Here is a 21,265-nt window from a genome sequence, read left to right as displayed (position 1 = left end):
TTCACTTATCTATTCCATTTATACAAAAATAATGGATTGGTTATCTTAAACAAACATCTATGCTTTAATTAGCACCATCTGCTTAGAGGTAAAACAAATTATATTGAGGTGTTCAAACAATTTTACATAAATAAGCCAAAAATATACATGTTTGCGTATAATGTATAGGCGAAGTAGAGGTGACTGTCCTGTGTTTCAGATTGTATTGTGCAAACACTTTTATTTATAAAAAAAACTAAAATGAGTTATTGACGAACGTTTATATCAACCAATTTAAATCACTCTTTAAATTAAGAAAAAAATACCTTTCACTAATATCTTATTTAGGTATAGTATAGTAATACGATTTTTTTATGTTTTATTACAGACTAGGCCTATATCCACATTTAACTAGCAATAACCCTAACCTACTAGACTCCACCAGTCCGCGTTCGACTTGTTTTGGTCTAGAACGTAGACTAACTATAACCTTTCAGTACAGTGTAAAGATGTGGTTTTATATTATTATTAATCAATTGATTGATTGTTCAAATCCTTTACTTTGTTGTTAGTATTGAGAGGGTTATGTTTGGAAACACGAATTTGTACAAATAAAATTGACAAAGAAAGATTTATAGTCAGAAGACAATAAACATATGCCCGCAGTTTATTGTATCTAGGTATATAGTACAGTAAGAGTATCGGGTGTTATACATTTATTAAAAACAACACACTATTGGTTTTATTATTATTAAAATATAGACATGAATAATATCTTGTCCTTTTAACATTATAGACATATTCTCCCCCCAAAATAAATATCAACAGTATCAATCAATCATTTTCTAGTTTACGTTTTACTAAAGTTAATCACTTTTGGCAAATTTTATTTATTAAAATACATACAAAATAAACAGCTACATTTAACAAGAAACTTTTTTCCAGACAATAGGCTTAAACTTGACTTTTTGTTTCTTTGTGGAAGAAAGTGTGATGTGCCAATATTATGGACATGATGTGATGATGTCATCATCACTATCATATTTAAGCATATTACTGCCATATTTGGGCACATCACACATTTTTGTCAGATTTGTTTAGATTACGGTTTTATCAGGATGGTTTTTTTTTCGATCCAATTTTTGGAAAACAACAACAATGGTTTCATTTTTTTTAAGTGAATAATTATATCAATATATAGAACCATTATTGATTATTTAATATATAATTTGAAATATAACAATATTGAAATATGCACTTGGATATACGTTTTTTTCTCAAATTTTCTTGGGTTGTCCTCAGTTCATTCAGTTAATATTGTTTTCTTGTACCTTTTCTTACTTTAAAAAATTGTTTTTTTAAAATGAAATAAAATAAAATGAAATGAAATGACTTCTTCCTGATATACCAGGGAAGAGTTATTAACTCTTCCCTGGATATACCAACCATAAGACACAATAATTGTTATTTGTAGGCTATTGAAAGGGAATTGTTTGGTCTATCCGGTTTAACCCATTATATTCAGTGTTATTAGTACCAGTAAGGTCATATACCGTATCTTTGGGTTAATCCATGCTGAAAAAATATTTTTAAAGTGTTTTTAACAATTTAAATCTATTCAGCGTATAGTTTGAAATATAGATTGTCTCGTTTTGTTTGTTATTTAAATGCTGAATGAATAGCTTTTGAAATCTTGTATTGGTATTGAAATAGTTTGTTAAATAGATTAATATAGTATTTATACAAAATATATAGTAGGCCTAGAAGAACATTAAACAAGAAAGTGTGGCACTTGTTTAAAATATCTACTCAAACATGGAGATACAGTACCAGGAAAATATGATATCGAAACAATGCGAGAAAGTTTACAGACAATGGAAATATAACTCATTTTCAAAATTAAACTTCGATGCACCTAGTTCAGAAGTAAGCAATGATGGAAAATTTGTAGTTGGATCTATTGGAGAAGCTGGAGGATATATGGAATTGAAAAATGGAGATGTTCAACTGCTTATTCCCCCAGAGTCAATGCCACAACAAAGAGAAGGCTACGGCTACGTATTCATGTATGCAGACACGGTCGAGTACAACACAGAGAAACACTATGTTATCATATGTGGACCTCCCGGTATTCAGTTTAAAAGTTCCATAACACTACGTTTTCCAAATGTGAAGCAGAAAGACGGGTTGCTGTTAGAACAGATGCTCCCAAGAGTCAAATTGAGTGTTCAGAAACTTGGAGAACCAATGAAATGGAGGCCGTATGACACCAGTAGTGATGGATTGTGTTTTATAGAAGAAAGCGCGGTGATTCTACATCTAAATCACTTTACAGGGATTAAAGTTGATAGTGGAGTGCAAACTATATGTGATGGGAATACGCCTATCTATGTATCTGCTTTTTTAGAAAACAATGCTCATCATAAATTCTCTTTGCGGGTATTTTGCAGTACCTATTATGCTTTGAAGGTAATTGAAATACTTTTCTTTAGTACTATTTTGTTAACATTACGTTTCATTGTTCTGACACTTAGAAGTTTACTTTAAATTATCATCAGGGCCTATTACAAACGTTTTTTTTAAACATGAAATACAGTTGCATCATTTCTTTTCTCCAGATTCTAAGGGAAGAAGAACTTCAGACGTCCTCTCAAACACTGGGAAACCCAGTTAAGATTGGTTTATACAACCCAGATGATGAAGTAAATTTCCAAATTATTGATTGCCTGGACTGTACAACCAAACCACTTGAATATGTAAGCCTCTAATGTTTTAACTCTTTAAATAGCCTAAATAACATATTTATAATATAGAAAGTGCTATCCCATTCATTGTTAATAAAATGTATCACATTGTTTACTCGCTATTACATTTAAACTTATGTTATAATTAGATGATTCGAGTTGGCGATATTTTGTCTGATATGGGGTATATTCATCGTCAGTTTTTGGTGGACTGTTCAAGTAGCGATGCTTTCTTGGCATTTGAAGTAACTATTGGTGGTAAGACCGTTCATATAGCACAAGTACAAACTAATAGACGTTATACACCTGCTATTTCTAGCGTACAGGTAAAACTGTTCTTTAACGTACGTGATTAATAAACTGTTTATATATTCGTTTTTTATATCAGTTTCAATATACACATTTTGTATATTGACACTTACAGATAATGTTCTACTTTATATCTATCTATTTATTTATTCATATTTTGTTTATTCTTAAATTAAGAACTGGAGGAAAATCACAGAAATAATAGTGATTATTAAATGACGCTACCATAAATGATCAAAGCGTGCGTACAAGTTACACGGCGTGGTGGCCGACCCATTTAAAAGGAATATATTCAATAAACACAATTAAAAAGGGGCTTCTATAAAATGTTTACGCATGCCCAATATTCATACTCCAACACTGGATCCGAATTTCCACCGTGTTCTGGTATGAGTGTTTCGCTTATTCGACGGAGGAGGTGCCATATTTGACTATTTACCGTAATCATTATTTCTTTATAGTATAAAGTATGTAATCATGAGTAATGTATACCAACATTATCACTTTTTAATAGGACGATGAGTTTATGGAGGTTCAGTTTTCACCTTCACCAGTGAACCCTCCGATTCTATCGCAGAACGTACGTTCCATGCTATGCATTCAACTTGATGTCCTCAGACAATCACAGAGGCAAGGAGAAAAAGAATTGAGGCTATGCGACTATCGAGGCTTAGCCGATTTGATGGGTGTTCTTGGAGATCACATAGCATGGATGGGACCAGAAGCTCCGAAAAACTGTCCAACCGATTCAAGTCCCACAATTCTCTTGCTCAACAATTGGGAAGTCAATTGCAGACGAAGGAAATTGAAGAATATAGAGGCTTTAAGTGAACTGAAATCGCTTCTTCAACAATTGGATCATAATAAATGTGTAAAGATAATTGAGGAATTTACAAAGAAACAGCCGGGATCCATGAACACTAGACGTAAATCATTAACGGAAATCATATTGTAAATATCTGATTCGTAACCGCCTCATATTTTAAGGTACAGCAGATGTATACAAATTAATATCACAGCAATTTAAAAATTATGCAAAAACAAGTATACCATTATTGTAAGCCGATAGCATAATTTTCTAATAAAACGTAGTATAAAATTCAAGTCAGAGAGAAGTCATGATTCAAGTTCAATCTTTATTTGATTATCAGAGATGAAATAGTGAAACGTAAATCATAGTAGTATTGTTGTCAACATATTGCAATGTTATCAGATAATACGCTATTACATTTTGATTAAATATTGCTGATTAGCTAAACAGTATAGGCGTTAAATCAAACACATGGTACCAAACTTGTGAAGGGTTGGTGGCGCTGTTAGAGTACGGACGTGTTTTGTCGGAGCTCTATTGAACATATCGAAAAAATGCTGATATTTTCGATTTTGCGGTTTGCTTAGGGTTAGGTTTTATTCTGTAATTTAATAACTTAAAAATAATTATTACTGTATTGGTAAGATAAACAGTTTGGGGCACATGGCGTTTCATACCTATAATACTAGTATAAACAAAAGTCGAAACGCCGTTAAATAAAACATTTTAACTCGTTGAAAATATGTGAATCCGCAGTCATGCGATGTAAATACATAATACAAGATGATAACAAAAATACTAATAGAAATGAAGATGTTGCATATTTGGGTTTATCCACGTTGTTTAAAAATATCTTTCGAAATAATACTAACAATTGAAATTGTTCAGCGTAAAGTTTGACATAAATATTTGTTGTTGTTGGAATAAATATATGAATGCATCCTTTAGAATCTTTTATCTACATTGTACTGGTCTGTTGGTGAGACTTATTTATAAAATAGTTAAACAACATTAAACAGTTATGTGTTGGTTCTGATATACTCAATATGGAGATTCAACTACAAGAAAATATCATATCAAAACAATGTGAACACGTCTACAGACAGTGGAAACAATCACACCACGCTTTTATAACTTTAAACCTCGATATTCTTAATTTTGTAAGTAATGATGTTCTTAATTTTGTAAGTAATGATGGAAAATTTGTAGTTGGAAATGTCGGAAAAGCTGGAGGTTATATGGAATTAAAGAATGGAGATGTTCAAATGCTCATTCCCCCGGAGTCAATGCCAGAGCAAAGGGAGGGCTACGGCTACGTTTTCATGTATGCAGACACGGTCGAGTACAACTTAGAAAAGCACTATGTTATCATCTGTGGACCTCCCGGAATTCGGTTTAACAGTTCGATAATACTACGTTTTCCAAATATGAAGCAGAAAGAAGACGGGAAACAGATGTTTTCAATAGTCAAATTGAGTGTTCAGAAAATTGGAGAACCTATGAAATGGAGACCATATGATACTAGTAATGATGGTTTGTGTTTTATAGAAGAAAGTGCAGTGACTCTACATCTAAACCACTTTACAGGAATTAAAGTCGATACTGAAACACAAACTGTAAGCAAGGAGAATTCACCCATCTATGTATCTGCTTTTTTACAAAAGAACGCAGAAAGAAGACAGAAATTCGAGTTAAGAATATGTTGCAGTGCATATTATGCTTTAACGGTATAGTTACATTTGTTTTAAATTTTGTGTGACAAAGATTGTCACAAAATAGTTATACACTCACAAGAACATTGTCAATTATCAAAAAAAAACATTTTGGCATATAATTTAATTTAGTACAAAATATTTGTTTTAAGGCATGAATATTTATATCATGTATTCTGTATATTCTAATGTTTGTATTAGGCTTACATGAAATACAATAACATAATTTTTCTCCAGATTTTGAAGGAAGAAGAACTAAAAACTTCTTCTCAAGCACTTGGAAATCCATTTAAGCTTGGTTCTTACACCTCAAATGAAGAAGTAAATTTCAAAATTATTGATTGCGTTGAATGTAAAACCAAACCGTTGGAATATGTAAGCATCTCTAATTTTATACTTTTTAAAATTATCATTACTATTAGTCTAACTGTTTTTGTCAATTGTAATGTCAATATCAACAATGATATGTTGAGCTCCGAACACTTAAAGTACCGCTAGCAAGCAACAATTCTGTTTGTCATGGTCATGTGTCTGCTGAGTTATGTAAAGTTGTAATTGTCCCGATTTTAAAATCTAAATCAGGTGATATTGCGAGTAAAAGCAATTATAGACCTATAGCTTTAGCTAGTGTGGTATCTAAGGTACTAGAATCTGTATGAACCCAAATGTCCGGCGATAGCCTTAAGTCATCTGACCATTGCGTTTAAATCGGGTCACTCCACAGATACATGTATATTTGTCTTAAAATAAGTTGTTGAATTTTATACTCGGCAAAATAGCCCTGTATATGCTTGCTTTCTTGATGCCTCTAAGACATATGACAGAGAAAATCACTAGACTCTTTTTTTTAAATTGTTAAACAGAAAGATGCAAACCGCAATGGTAAAATTATCGTGTTGGTACTCACAGCAACAGTTTTGTATTAAATGGCTCCCGATGGTTGTATGTAAGAAACGGAGTGAGACAGGGCGGAATCATGTCTCCGTTACTGTATATAATGTTTACATAGATTATCTGAATGTAGCACGTTAGTAAATATGGTTACGGTTGTAGAACTTCAAATATTGTCCTAAATAATCTAAGTTAAGCTGATGACATGACTATTATGGCTCCATCTTTTTATGGGTTAAAAATATGGTTAAAATATATTTATTGTACTAATCTGTACTGTTGTATGTTATGGTGTGACCACACTGTAAAAACTATTAAATCTCTGGAACTCATTGAGAATGTTGGTTGCTAGGCTTACCTAAGCACTGTAGTGCTAGTAACATGTTTGCCAGAGGAGAATTCCCTCTTTTTACGAGCATGTACGCAAGTGCGTCTATGGTTTTAGATTAAGAGTTGTGAATAGTGAAAACGATCTGGTTAGGTGTACTACGAACTATTTGTTACGATATTCAAATCTCTTCACCAAGTGGGAAAAAATCCTATTTTATTTTGATTTTCCGTTTTGTATTATTTGTTGTTGTACAGTATATATGGAATATTTATTTAAATCAAATCAAATAATCACACAATTCTTTTATAATTTTGAAAGTAGGGTTTTTTCCGCTACCGTATATTATAATATTTTATATTATATTTTATATTATATTATATTTTATTTTATTTTATTTAAAAATACTAAACTACTGTTATGCTATTCTTAGATGATTCGTGTTGGCGATATTTTGTCTGATATGGGTTATATTCGACGTCAGTTTCTGGTAGACTGTTCAAGTACCGAGGCTGATTTGATATTTGAAGTGACAATCGGTGGCAAGCTCATTCATATGGCTGAGGTTCAAATCAACCAGCGGTGTTCATATGATATACCTGCTATTAATTCGAACCAACAGGTAGGCAATTGTTTCTTTATTACAGTACAAAGTTATGTGAAAAAGTGAATAGACCGTATAATAACAATTGAACCCAATACAAATATTTTAAAAAATGAATAAGCCTACAAGCACAGAAGTAAACTGCTGATATATTTTCGAAGGTCACACATAATAATACATATTAACTATACTATGTCTCCAGTATTTTATTAAAGCGGCTCGATTACAGGTATTGTAACATGTTTTTATTATCCCTCCCTATAATCAATCATGTTTTTAACATTATACAATACCATTTTTAAGTATTTCAAAGCTTCATAAATAATGTTTAATTGAGCTTGCAGGACGAGTTCATGGAGGTTCAGTTTTCACCCTCACCAGTAAATCCGCCGATTCTATCTCAGAAGATACGTTTTAGCCTGTCAATTCAACTTGATATTACCAGACAATCTCAAAGAAAAGGTGAAAAGGAACTAAGGCTCTGCGACTATCGAGGCTTAGCCGATTTGATGGGTGTTCCTGAAGATCACATTACATGGATGGGACCAGAGGCTCCAAAAAACTGTCCAACTCATTCAAGTCCCACAATTCTCTTGTTGAACAACTGGGAACTCAGCTGTAGAACAAGGAAAATAAAGAATCCTGAAGCTTTGAAAGAATTAAAATCATTTCTTCAACTGCTCGATCACAATAAATGTGTAATGATAATTGATGAATATATAAAAGAACAGTCAACATCACCCGTCATGAGACGTACCGGCGGTAGGCCTAGATCATTAACGTTAATGTAAACCATCTAACTATAACCCAAATTACATAGAAAGCCAGATGAGAGCACACAAACACACGCATTTTAAATTTATTTTAATGTGATTGACTGACAAAAGTGGATTGGTATAATAACAGTAAATTGATGATGAATGTTTAATACACGGTTATATTATATTTGCCTCGTGAGTGCAAGCGATCATATTATACACAATCTCCATTCGAAAGTATGTGTTCGGTGTCAAAATATAAATATATTTCGTTAACTGTACAATTCGTGGCATTCTTATCAACAGTTTACTAGTAGTTTTAGATGCCTCATTGTAGAACGTATGAATTAGACAAAGATATGGCTATATATAATAATTATGTATTCTAAAGTTCTAAAGGGTTAATGTAAAGGCAAGTAGTAGCAAATTATCAGGATGTAATTTTTTCGATCCAATTTTTGGAAAACAAATGGTTTTATTTTTGAAGGGGATAATTATATCAATTATATTCGAATCATTATTGATTATTTATATATATAATAAACAAAATTGAAATATGCACTTGGGAACCCCAATAGATACATTATAGGGTTTTTTTTTTATTAAACTTTCGTAGGTTATCCGCAGTTCATTCAGTTAATATTGTTCTTGTACATTTTCTTATCTTGTTTTAAATTTTATTTTATCTGTTTGTAAAATTGAATCAACCAAAATAAAATAAAATGGAATAAAATGACTTCTTTCTGGAAAAATAATGGATATACCAACCAGATACAATAATTTTTATTTGTAGGCTATTGATAGGGAATTGTTTGGTCTATTCGGTTTAACCCATTATATTCAGTGTTATTAGTAACAATAAGATTATATACCGTATCTTTGGGTTAATTCATGCTGTAAAAATAGTTTACAAATGTTTTTAACAATTTGAATCTATTCAGCGTAAATTTTGAAATATAGATTGTTTCGTTTTGTTTGTTATTTAAATTCTGTATGAATAGCTTTTGAAATCTTGTTCTTGAAATAGTTTGTTAAATAGATTAATATCGTATTTATACAAAATATACAGTAGGCCTAGAAGAACATTAAACAAGAAGTGTGGCACTTGTTTACAATATGTACTCAAATATGGAGATACAGTACCAGGAAAATATGATATCGAAACAATGCGAGAAAGTTTACAGACAATGGAAATATAAGTCATTTTCAAAATTAAACTTCGATGCACCTAGTTCAGAAGTAAGCAATGATGGAAAATTTGTAGTTGGATCTATTGGAGAAGCTGGAGGATATATGGAATTGAAAAATGGAGATGTTCAACTGCTTATTCCCCCAGGGTCAATGCCACAACAAAGAGAGGGCTGCGGCTACGTATTCTGTATGCAGACACGGTCGAGTACAACACAGAGACACACTATGTTATCATCTGTGGACCTCCCGGAACTCGGTTTAACAGTTCCATAATACTACGTTTTCCACATGTGAAGCAGAAAGACGGGTTACTGTTAGAACAGATGCTCCCAAGAGTCAAATTGAGCGTTCAGAAACTTGGAGAACCTATGAAATGGAGACCTTATGATACCAGTAGTGATGGATTGTGTTTTATAGAAGAAAGCGCGGTGATTCTACATCTAAACCACTTTACAGGGATTAAAGTTGATAGTGGAGTGCAAACTATATGTGATGGGAATACGGCTATCTATGTATCTGCTTTTTTAGAAAACAATGCTCATCATAAATTCTCTTTGCGGGTATTTTGCAGTACCTATTATGCTTTGAAGGTAATTGAAATACTTTTCTTTAGTACTATTTTGTTAACATTACGTTTCATTGTTCTGACACTTAGAAGTTTACTTTAAATTATCATCAGGGCCTATTACAAAGGTTTTTTTTAAACATGAAATACAGTTGCATCATTTCTTTTCTCCAGATTCTAAGGGAAGAAGAACTCCAAACTTCCTCTAAAACACTAGGAAACCCAGTTAAAATTGGTTTATGCAACCCAAATGATGAAGTAAATTTCCAAATTATTGATTGCCTGGACTGTACAACCAAACCACTTGAATATGTAAGCCTCTCATTTTGTAACTCTTTTGTGTAAATAAATAACATTTTTATAATATAGAAAGTGCTATCCCATTCATTGTTATTAAAATGTGTATACAATACATTGTTTTACTCGCTATTACATTTAAACTTATGTTATAATTAGATGATTCGAGTTGGCGATATTTTGTCTGATATGGGTTATATTCATCGTCAGTTTTTGATAAACTGTTCAAGTAGCGATGCTTTCTTGGCATTTGAAGTAACTATTGGTGGTAAGACCGTTCATATGGCACAAGTACAAACTAATAGACGTTATACGCCTGCTATTTCTAGCATACAGGTAAAACTATTCTTTTCGTACGTGTTCAATAAACTTTTTTCATGTTAGTTTTTTACATTTTGTATATTGAAACTTATAGATAATGTTCTACTGTATAGCTATCTATTTATTTATATTTTGTTATCTTATGTTTAAATTAAGAACAAGAGGAATATTATTAAATGACGCTTGTTCTGTGGTTGTCCCTGTTTCATTTCTTTATTTTACAATGTCACAATTTTACTTTTGTGTGTCGTGATTGAAATGAAATAAATAAATATCAAATGATCAAAGCGTCAAGACTATCATAACAAGTGCGTACAAGTTACACGCCGTGGTGGCCGACCCATTTAAAAGGAACAAAGACAATTAAAAAGGGGCTTCATAAAAATGTTTACACATGGCAAATATTCGCCCTCGATCCAACACTGGATTCAAATTTCACCATGTTCTGGTATGAGTGTTGGAGTAGGTGCGCCATATTTGAGAATTTAATGTAATCATTATTTTTTTATAGTATAAAGTATGTAATCATGAGTAATGTATACCGAAATTATTACTTTTTTAATAGGACGATGAGTTTATGGAGGTTCAATTTTCACCTTCACCAGTGAACCCTCCGATTCTATCACAGAACGTACGTTCCATGCTATGCATTGAACTTGATGTCCTCAGACAATCGCAGAGGCAAGGAGAAAAAGAATTAAGGCTCTGCGACTATCGAGGCTTAGCCAATTTGATGGGTGTTCCTGGCGATCACATAGCATGGATGGGACCAGAAGCTCCAAAAAACTGTCCAACAGATTCAAGTCCCACAATTCTCTTGCAATTGGGAAGTCAGTTGCAGACGAAGGAAATTGAAGAATACAGAGGCTTTAAGTGAACTGAAATCGTTTCTTCAACAATTGGATCATAATAAATGTGTAAAGATAATTGAGGAATTTACAAAGAAACAACCAGGATCCATGAACACTAGACGTAAATCATTAACGGAAATCATGTTGTAAATATCTGATTCGTTGCCTCGTGTTATAAGAGTAAATTCAGAAATTAGGCTAGCACATGCTATTTTGATCCGCCTAATCATAGCCATTTATAAAGTATGCAAAAACACGTATATCGATATTGGTTACACGGTTCAATCTTTATTAATTATCAGTAGAAATGAAAAAAATGATACTTAGATTATATTAGTAGTTTTATTATCAACATGAGCAATGATTTTTGGTATTGCGCTATATAAATCGAACGATTGGCGATTGATTGATAATATAATTGCATTGTTATTAGAAAATACGATATTATGTTTGACAACATATCATTATGTCTATTAGGTCATTTAGTAAATAATATAGGTATTAAATCAAACACATGGTACCGAACTTGTGAAGAATGCTCTGTTCTCTTTCCCCGCCATTATTGGAGCCTTGCTGCCACACATGATATATCTGTAATTTTAGCAAAAGTACTTAACAATTAATATTGGTAAAAATTTCAACATTCTAGCACACATGGCGTTCATACGTATAATACTGGAACTGGAATATTATATACAAAAGTAGAAACGTCGACTGAAATACAGACAACATAAAAATGACCGTAAATAGGCCTATAGAGACTTTGGGCAAGTATAAAGAACTATCTGTAGCTGCGAGAATATGTAAAAACTACAGTACTGTTGGAATCTGTCGCAGCCAGACATAAGATCAAAGAACTGTTACGAGTTCTTATCTTAGCAAGACCAGCACTCTTAACTTAACTTAACTCCCCGATTAAAGCCGGCTTTATCAGATAGACGGTCTTACTAAAGCCACCCCTGTTAGACCATTGCTATAAAACAGTCTTAGATAAGACCGCGTAAATTAAACAAATTGAGGGCGTACTTTGCGCGTAGAATACCAAATAAGGTAATGTTCGTCACGCTTGTTCAATTTACAATCATAACAGTACGTATATTTCTACGCAAGAAAATCTATTCTAGGCCTATATAAGAATAAAACCACCGTTATTATTTAAAACTCGTTCAATTGGTTGTCTTTGACGATAAATAATACGTAAAAGCAACAAACAGAGAGGTTTAAGACTGTTTTAAGACTCCTTCGAGTAGGCTTTAATTTTAAAGACCGTTTGCAGCAATGGTCTATTAATAAAGACTACTTGCTACGTCACGAATTATAGCCGGTTAAGCGCTAAGACCGGTTATAGACCGCTTATAGCAATCCGCCCCCATAACTGTACTACTGCTGAGGGCAGCATATTATAGTTTACAATTTCAGAAACTATTATTATAGGCCTAATAATCAATTATTTATATTTTGATAATAGGCCTTGCGTATCTATAGATTCGTGTATAGGCCTACACTCATTGTTTATTTTTATGTAACGATTGTTTTTGTATTTCATCCAAGTCATATCGTGTCAAATTATTTGAGCTTACTTTACGCGTAAAGTAACACATTTAGGGCGTACTTTTCGCGTAGAATACCAAATAAGGTAATTCGTCACGCTTGTTCAATTCACAATATAACAGTACGTACATTTCTACGCAAGAAAATCTATTCTAGGCCTATATAACAATAAAAACACCGTTATTATTTGATTTAACACTTAAAACTTGTTCAATTGGTTGTCTTTGACGATAAATAATACGTTAAAGCAACAAACAGAGTAGGCTTCAAGTAGGCTTTAATTTTAAAGACCGCTGACAGGTTAGACCGCGGTATAGCAATGGTCTATAAATAAAGACTACTTGCTTATTCAGGATAATCAATCAATTTCGGTGATTTCCTGCCTCGCACTTTTTATGATGGTAAAACGATTCCTCGCATAAATTTCCGACTTGCCTGTCTGCCTCGCGTGCCTCGTTGGCTCGCACTTTGTTATTACCCGAGGGGATAGACACCTAAGAATTGTAATATTCCAATCATCATCAATCCATCGTCGCTGAACAAATTATCGTTGCTGGTGGTTACCTACAACATACATAGTAGATAGTTCAATGCTACATGTTCGGGTTTATCCATAATGTATAAAAATAACTTCAAATATCAATAGTTTGTTGCTATTTAAATGATGATCACTATATTGTGTTTATATTTCACTGTGGTTCGAGATCAATTAATATAACTGGGCGTTGATTCTGAAGTCTACTCAAACAATATGGAGATTCAACATCAAGAAAATATTATATCGAAACAATGCGAGGAAGTTTACAGACAATGGAAGGACACAAAGTACTCGCAGTTTAAATCAAACTTCAATATATCAAGTTCAGAAGTAAGCAGTGATGGGAAATTTGTAGTTGGACCTGTTGGAGAAGGAGGAGGGTATATGGAATTGAGAAATGGAGATGTTCAACTGCTCATTCCTCCGGGGTCAATGCCACAACAAAGGGAGGGCTACGGCTACGTATTCATGTATTTAGATACAGTCGAGTACAACACAGAGAAGCACTATGTTATCATCTGTGGACCTCCGGGTATTCGATTTAGCAGCTCGATAATACTACGTTTTCCAAATTTAAAGCAAAATGGCGGATTACTCTACGAACAGATGCATACAAGAATCAAGTTGAGTGTTCAGAAACTCGGAGAACCTATGAAATGGAGGCCGTATGATACAAGTAGTGATGGTTTGTGTTTTATAGAAGAAAGCGCGGTGATTCTACATCTAAATCACTTTACAGGGATTAAAGTTGATAGTGGAGTGCAAACTATAAGCGAAGGAAATACACCCATCTATGTATCTGCCTTTTTAGAGAAGAATACACAAAATACATTTACTTTTCGAGTATTTTGCAGTACCTACTATGCTTTAAGGGTAATTAAAATACATATTTAAACATATTGTTTCTGAAAAAAAAGAAATTGGTCATCGTCATTTTATATATTATCATTTCAAACTAAAATTATGTTTCATTTAATTAAAATTACGTCTAGGCCTATACTAATACAAATTTGTATATAAAATCGCTTCATATCGATTGGTTTATTATGTTTATTGTTAAAATGGGGAAACACCTTCTTGATAATTAAGATGTTTTGTTTGTAGGCCTAATGATAAATGGAGCATGAGCTTATCAAAAATTAACTGTATAGGCCTATTAATTAAATTTTCAGTATATCACTGGGCAGTTCTGGGAGTTTCCCTACGCCTATCACAACTATAATTATGTAAAATCAGTTTTATGTTCTGTACAAATCCGGGATATTTGTATTAAAGTAAATAGAACAATGAATTCAATAGAATTTTAATTACTACTAAATAAATATCGTTATCAGGGCCTGGTTATATTTCTCACATTTCCTCAGGAAAACGGATTTTACATACACATTTAATACAATTTTAATTAAAATGACTATAGCGAGGCATTTAATAAAAAGGCAAACTGCCTTAAAATGTAAATGTGACATGTTTCGAGAAACTATTCTCATCATCAGAACAGTAAACAACGCCTAGAGTGCTTTTATACCAATAGGACATATTGTATGTAAATAAGTCTTTGAGTTTAATAATGTTAACTCCATTATGAATTATAATGTATTGGTGGATGGTATATTGTACTGTAATACTATACCTTTACCAGTACCCTGTCTAATTGCCTGGCAGATATGGAATATAAAAAATAAATTAAAAAACTGAATTATTTAGTAATAATTATCCTTATCATGTTTTCGTTAATATGACAACCTGTTATTACAAACATAGGCGTGGTAGTATAGTAGTAATAAACTCCATGTTGTTTACATTACCGCGTTAACGTTGTATGTATAGATAATACTAAATGCCTCTATATTATAAGATCTATGAATATTATTATTATTGGATACTTAATAAAATCTTTATGATATTATATTAAAGCTTGTAACGACAACAACATAAATTAAGTAAACAAACGAGCTTATATTATTTAATATTTTACAATATTATGATTAGTACATATGAAAATACATATCTAACCAAAATATTCAGTTCATATTAAAGATGATCAATTTCCTCGAGTTATGAATTCGTTTGAATAAGGCTGATGAGTCACAACTACGATCTCATCTTGATCGATGTATTCATGACGTACATTTTGAAATTAAATTCGCAATCAGTTTGCAAAATGTGGTTGAATCTGAAGACCTTGGATTTGAACATTTCACGTGGGTGATGATCTTATCGGTGAAACTTTGTGGAAAATGGTAAAAAAAAAAAAAAACAACAAGGAATGTAGGCAACAACCAATCATATGGCAAGTGTGACACATTTACATTTTAAGGCAGTTTGCCTTTTTATTAAATGCCTCGCTATAGTCATCCTAACTCGTAAGTTTGGTGGTATTATTCATAATTTTAATTAAGTAATTCAGAAGTACTTAAGTACGGGGCGCCGTTCGGGACCTTACTCATTTTGTCGACATAATTCAATTATGTGACACATAATTGGATTTTGTGTCGACAGAATTAATTATATTTAGACAAAATCCATTCTGTGTTGACAGAATTCATTCTGTGTCAACAAAATTACGTCTATGTAGACATAGTAAATTTTGTGTCGAAAAAATTTATTTTGTGTCGACAAAATTTAGTTTGTAGTCGACAAAATTAATTTTGTGTTGACAAAATTCATTTTGTATAGACAAAATTCATTTTGTGTGCTGAGCCTACTCAAGCGTGAGACAGAACGTTTTAACATGCAAATTAGAAGGCGGAGCTTAAAAGTGATAAAGGTCGTGACAGTGCGCGAATTTTTCTTTTTTTTTTACATCTTTCAGCAGTGCAGTCGTACCGTATTGATAGCTGCATGCGTCTGTATTACTATAGTATTAATAATCTATTTTATAATCTGATATAATCAGTAGTCATAATTTGACAATTGAGCACGCATTTGATATCTACATCGTCATTAATAATTAATTATTCATATCATATGCTATTTCACAATATCGGAAAATAAAATTAGCAGAACTTCAGAAGTACACATTTTACAATGATTGTTTAACTGTTATTAGGCCTATTTAATCATTTTATCGAAATATTATTTATTAATCTTGAATATATTTTTTAATTAAGATAATATACAGTCAGTAACATAAAATATAGTTTATATTAGAGATCACAACTTAAAGATAATAATGGATTAATGACTTCACCAAAAATAATTTTATAAAACTTTTAATTATACAGTTCATCCTAATATAGGCCTAAATATAACTGTAGTATATCATATACATTCAGTTACTACTGTACCTTTTGATAAATTAGTTTTGACATTTTTAGTCGCGTGGAAACACGACTCTGTTGGTCGGTCGTTCGGTAAACACTAACTCAAATTTGAGCAGGCGACTGCAGTCATGTATATGGCCTTGTTTATTTTTAGGGTACCGTAAATCTTTTAATAGTAATCCACACTCTAATAGTAACCCCCCTTCTAATAGTAACCCACCTTATAAGTCAATCTATAATAATAACCCACTATACTCTAATAGTAACCCCCATGGGTTACTATTAGAGTTTATGATGCAGCCGTATTTTGAAAATAAGGAGATAATGCATGTTGATTTCGGGAGTGGGGAAGATTGAGTGTTTTTTAGTTTATAAAATAAAGTTAGAGTCCAACCAATAGTAACCCACCCTAAAAAACAATCAAACAATAATAACCCAGGGTTACAATTAGAAGATTTACATTACTCTGGCTGGCGCCATGTATACATTATCATGAGTGATTTATTGATTAGTGTAATAATTTCGGTATAAGGCAAAGGTACTGTATTTATTATCGTCAAGTTCAACTGGAAACTCTTATGGACTCAATGCAGGCAGCAGTGCAGTACAACGCCTATTCAGATCAAATAAATATCGTTATATCGGGGAAGAGTGAAATTCATTCTTCCCTGGTTATATTTCATACATTTCCTTAAGAAAACAGATTTTACATTTTATTATCCTATTTCTCCAGAATTTAAAGGACGAAGAACAAGGTTCTTCTCAAGCACTTGGAAAACCAGTTAAGGTTGGATCATACAACTCAAGTGATGAAGTAAATTTCATAATTACTGATTGCGTTGAATGTAAAACCAAACCACTAGAATATGTAAGACTTCATTGTTATATTCTTATAGATATCTGTAGTCGGAATGTTAGTTACATAAATTAACATTAATCAATAACAGTAGGCCTATAGTACATTGATAATCACGCTAAAATAACATTTGTTCTCCATTTATGATACGCTGTTTCTATATTTAGATGATTTGTGTCAGTGATGTTTTTTCTGATATGGGATACATTCATCGTCAGTTTCTGGTAGACTTTTCAAGTAGTGATGCTTTCTTGACATTCGAGGTAACTATCGGTGGTAAGACCGTTCATATTGCGCAAGTTCAAACTAATAGATGTTATGATACAGCTGCTGATTTCAAACAACAGGTAATAAATGTGGATTTTTACTTTGGTGTACACATAATTGAATGATTAACAATAACAACAACAACAATTATTATGTAACAATATGAACAAACAGTAAAAGTTGTGGCTTGGTGGTTATGATGCTTGGCTACCACTCTAAGGGTCCTGGGTTCAAGTCCCCTCACATGTCAGGATTTTTCTAAGGACAAAATTACAACTCCACTCCCAAAGACTTTGTTTATGTAGAGCATCTTGTGTATATGTTTATCTTGTGAACCTTTGAGGGTCCCTAATGATCAGCAATTGGATGGATCACCCTCCTTAAATTACCTTTTAATGTTAAAATGACTATGTGTTTATAATTTATATATTTCCCGGTGTGCTGATCTGAATAGGTGTTGTACTGCACTGCTGCCTGCATTGGGAGTTTCCAGTTTAACTTGAAGATAAGCAATACCTTTGCCTTATGCCGAGATTTACCTGTAATAGTTTGCTGCTAAAACTGATTACTGTGAATTAAATCGTTATGCATGACTCGATACGCTTATTAAATATTCTATTTTTTTATTGCAAATAGGAAAGTCTGGACAAGTACATGGAAGTTCAGTTTTCACCCTCACCGGTAAACCCACCAATTCTATCACAGAACGTACGATGTAGTCTATCCATTCAGCTTGATGTTGTTAGGGAATCACAGAGGCAAGACGAGACAGAATTAAGGCTATGCGACTACCGAGGCTTAGCGCAATTGATGAATATTTCTGGAGATCGAATCACATGGATGGGACCAGAGGCTCCGAAAAACTGTCCAACCGATTCAAGTCCAACAATTCTCGTGCTCAACAGATGGGAACTCAATTGCAGAAGAAGGAAATTGAACACTACAGCGGCTTTGTGTGAACTGAAATCGCTCCTTCAACAACTGGATCACAATGCATGTGTAAAGATAATCAGTGAATACATAAAGGAACAGGTAAAGAAAAATTCTACTAGGTCACGTCAAGCTAGATTTAGATCATTATCGGAATCCATATTGTAAAGACAATTGATTCGCTGGATATATCAAATCAATGACAAATGGAACAGCTTATACCGATTTGTTAAATGCCAAGGAGAACGAAGTATGTGATTAGTTTGAATATTCTATTTAATATGAGAAACGTTGTGAGTTTTACTTTATTGTAGTGCACAAAACATTTCCAGGCGATTTTTAAGCCTATAATAGTAATAACTATAAAAGTAGGCCTATTTTAAGTCATGATTTAGCTCATCAGAATTATTATAAGATATAGATATTTTATATGTCATTGAAGAGAATAACGATATTATCATTGATAAATTACTTTTATTTAGTTCATTATTATATTCAAATCAAGCACATGGTACCGAACTTGTGAAGAATGCTCTGTTCTCTTTCCCCGCCATTATTGGAGCCTTGCTGCCACACATTACATATCTGTAATTTAACAACACAAAAGTATTTAACATTGGTAAAAAGATCAACATTCTGGCACACGTGGCGTTTCATACGTATAATACTGGAACTGGAATATTATATACAAATGTTGAAACGTCGACTGAAACATTAAAAAGACAGTAACAAAATAGACTTTGGGCAAGTATAAAGAATTATCTGTGGCTGCGAGAATATGTAAAATCTACAGTACTGTTGGAATCTGTCGCAGCCAGACATACGATCAAAGAACTGTTTAGTTCCTTTATTGGCGAGACGAGCTCAGTGTCCTTTTGTTAGATTTCCTTGATATAACAAACAATGCAGTTATTCATTGCTCTCTTATACAAAGTTACGGAAATTTGCCTTCCAATGTTCAAATTACAATAAAAATAACAACAGTTAAAAACATACAATACTATACAATGGATAAGATAATATGCTATGTATAAAACATTATGAACAGTAAAAATATTAAAATACTATATAAAGAATAAAATATAAAACGTCTCAAGTTATCTTTTAAATTGCTTGTTGTATTGCCTGATTGCACACGGAAGAAATGATTTATTATGACGCTCAGTCTTCTTAATTGAAGGAATCATCCTTCCGGATCTACTGAAATTTATAAAGTTAAAAAGAGGATGAGACTGGTCGTTAATTATACATTTTAGTTTTTGTTCATAATCAGAATACTGTATTTATCTAAAGCTGTATTATAATATTATTGTAATATTTGACTTACTTCTGGGTTGGCGATGTAATCCTCAGCTCATGTACGTACATAATAGGATCAATCCAGATGTCCCATTTTAAAGGATTATACCAATCTGCATCGTAATCCCAGTACAGGTACACGCCAACCAGATCGCCTAGGTCATCTGGGACGTCTGTTAGCTCATATGAGTACACTTGGCCTGGTGTGAAGATCTCTGATTTTCTGCAAGAAGAGGGCAAATGCATAAGATACGATCACTGCTAATTGTAAATGAGCTACCGCATCGACGTTATAATTAACGGAAACACTCTAGTTTGCTTGCATTTTTTTTTTAATGTACATTTTAACATTATATTTTGATATGTTTTATCACAAATTAATTAATAAATAATTCCATTTTGCCCTATTTCTTTTAATGTGTATTTCTATTCATATAGGCCTACAACATTATAAATACATACATAGCCTACATGTAATAAACAACATTTAATATTACTGTTAATAGCAACAATCACAGATCTTGCAGCACTGACAAGATATGAAACACGCGTCATGTAATAGTATATTTGACTATTTTTTTGTCAATGATTAGGCCTACTTGCTTAGAGGGAGTTTTCCAGTCTGATGGTCTGCACCAATAAACGTGATGAAAAGCACGCCTTTATCCTCTTGCTTTCTCTGAACTCGTTGTGGGGGTTGATCAATCTTGACTTCTACATTGAACGTCTCCGCTAAATATATAATAGAATAACATTTGTTTGGTTTTATGTCTAATCAAGTATTTAGTTTGTCCATTGTCTAATCAAGGCAATCTGCCTTGGTATAATACTGTACTAAACCCTGAGGCCTTCACTAAGAAACATATAGGGTGTCAGTTGTGTTGCGGGTGTGGGAAGATAAACAGTTTCCGCACAACACATGTGCAACTTACGAAATATGATATTAATAGCAATCGCCTAAATAAATAATTATAATAGCCATAATAATATTAATTAGCAGTTTTGTATAGAAAAAGATACTTTACTTACCGCATGCCAAATCAATGAGAACAAAGGTAACGGCAATAAATGTTACAAACCTCATTTTTGCAATTACAGACTCGAGAATCGTGTACGTATTTGTAATACAATTGGAACACATTAGTTATCTGCTATTTAAATACCTTTACGCTTACCGACCTTATCATTGTGTAATCAACA

The 21,265-nt window shown here is 32.6% G+C and overlaps 4 protein-coding genes across 4 annotated transcripts; all 4 read left to right on the top strand.

The window, feature by feature from the left end:
- The first annotated feature begins 1,794 nt into the window (after window positions 1-1,794).
- On the top strand, window positions 1,795-4,078 carry LOC144845037 (uncharacterized). The gene is made up of 4 exons (XM_078702164.1): window positions 1,795-2,448; window positions 2,598-2,735; window positions 2,873-3,049; window positions 3,547-4,078. The coding sequence occupies exons 1-4, from the start codon at window positions 1,795-1,797 to the stop codon at window positions 3,985-3,987; spliced, it is 1,410 nt and encodes a 469-aa protein (XP_078558290.1). The 3' UTR covers window positions 3,988-4,078.
- Window positions 4,079-4,889: 811 nt separating this feature from the next.
- On the top strand, window positions 4,890-8,718 carry LOC144845036 (uncharacterized). Its single transcript, XM_078702163.1, has 4 exons — window positions 4,890-5,570; window positions 5,793-5,930; window positions 7,208-7,396; window positions 7,723-8,718. The coding sequence occupies exons 1-4, from the start codon at window positions 4,890-4,892 to the stop codon at window positions 8,167-8,169; spliced, it is 1,455 nt and encodes a 484-aa protein (XP_078558289.1). The 3' UTR covers window positions 8,170-8,718.
- Window positions 8,719-8,820: 102 nt separating this feature from the next.
- Window positions 8,821-11,792, top strand: LOC144844834 (uncharacterized). Its single transcript, XM_078701922.1, has 4 exons — window positions 8,821-9,917; window positions 10,067-10,204; window positions 10,349-10,525; window positions 11,076-11,792. Exons 1-4 carry the CDS (start codon window positions 9,651-9,653, stop codon window positions 11,385-11,387), a joined length of 894 nt encoding a protein of 297 aa, XP_078558048.1. The 5' UTR covers window positions 8,821-9,650; the 3' UTR covers window positions 11,388-11,792.
- Window positions 11,793-13,630: 1,838 nt separating this feature from the next.
- On the top strand, window positions 13,631-19,957 carry LOC144844721 (uncharacterized). Its single transcript, XM_078701752.1, has 4 exons — window positions 13,631-14,323; window positions 17,447-17,581; window positions 17,737-17,916; window positions 18,473-19,957. Exons 1-4 carry the CDS (start codon window positions 13,664-13,666, stop codon window positions 18,932-18,934), a joined length of 1,437 nt encoding a protein of 478 aa, XP_078557878.1. The 5' UTR covers window positions 13,631-13,663; the 3' UTR covers window positions 18,935-19,957.
- The last annotated feature ends 1,308 nt before the right edge of the window (window positions 19,958-21,265 follow it).

The sequence above is a fragment of the Antedon bifida genome, chromosome 6, assembly GCF_963402885.1.
Source record: "Antedon bifida chromosome 6, ecAntBifi1.1, whole genome shotgun sequence".
NCBI classification, from domain to species: domain Eukaryota; kingdom Metazoa; phylum Echinodermata; class Crinoidea; order Comatulida; family Antedonidae; genus Antedon; species Antedon bifida.
This window is presented reverse-complemented; position numbering and strand designations above follow the sequence as displayed.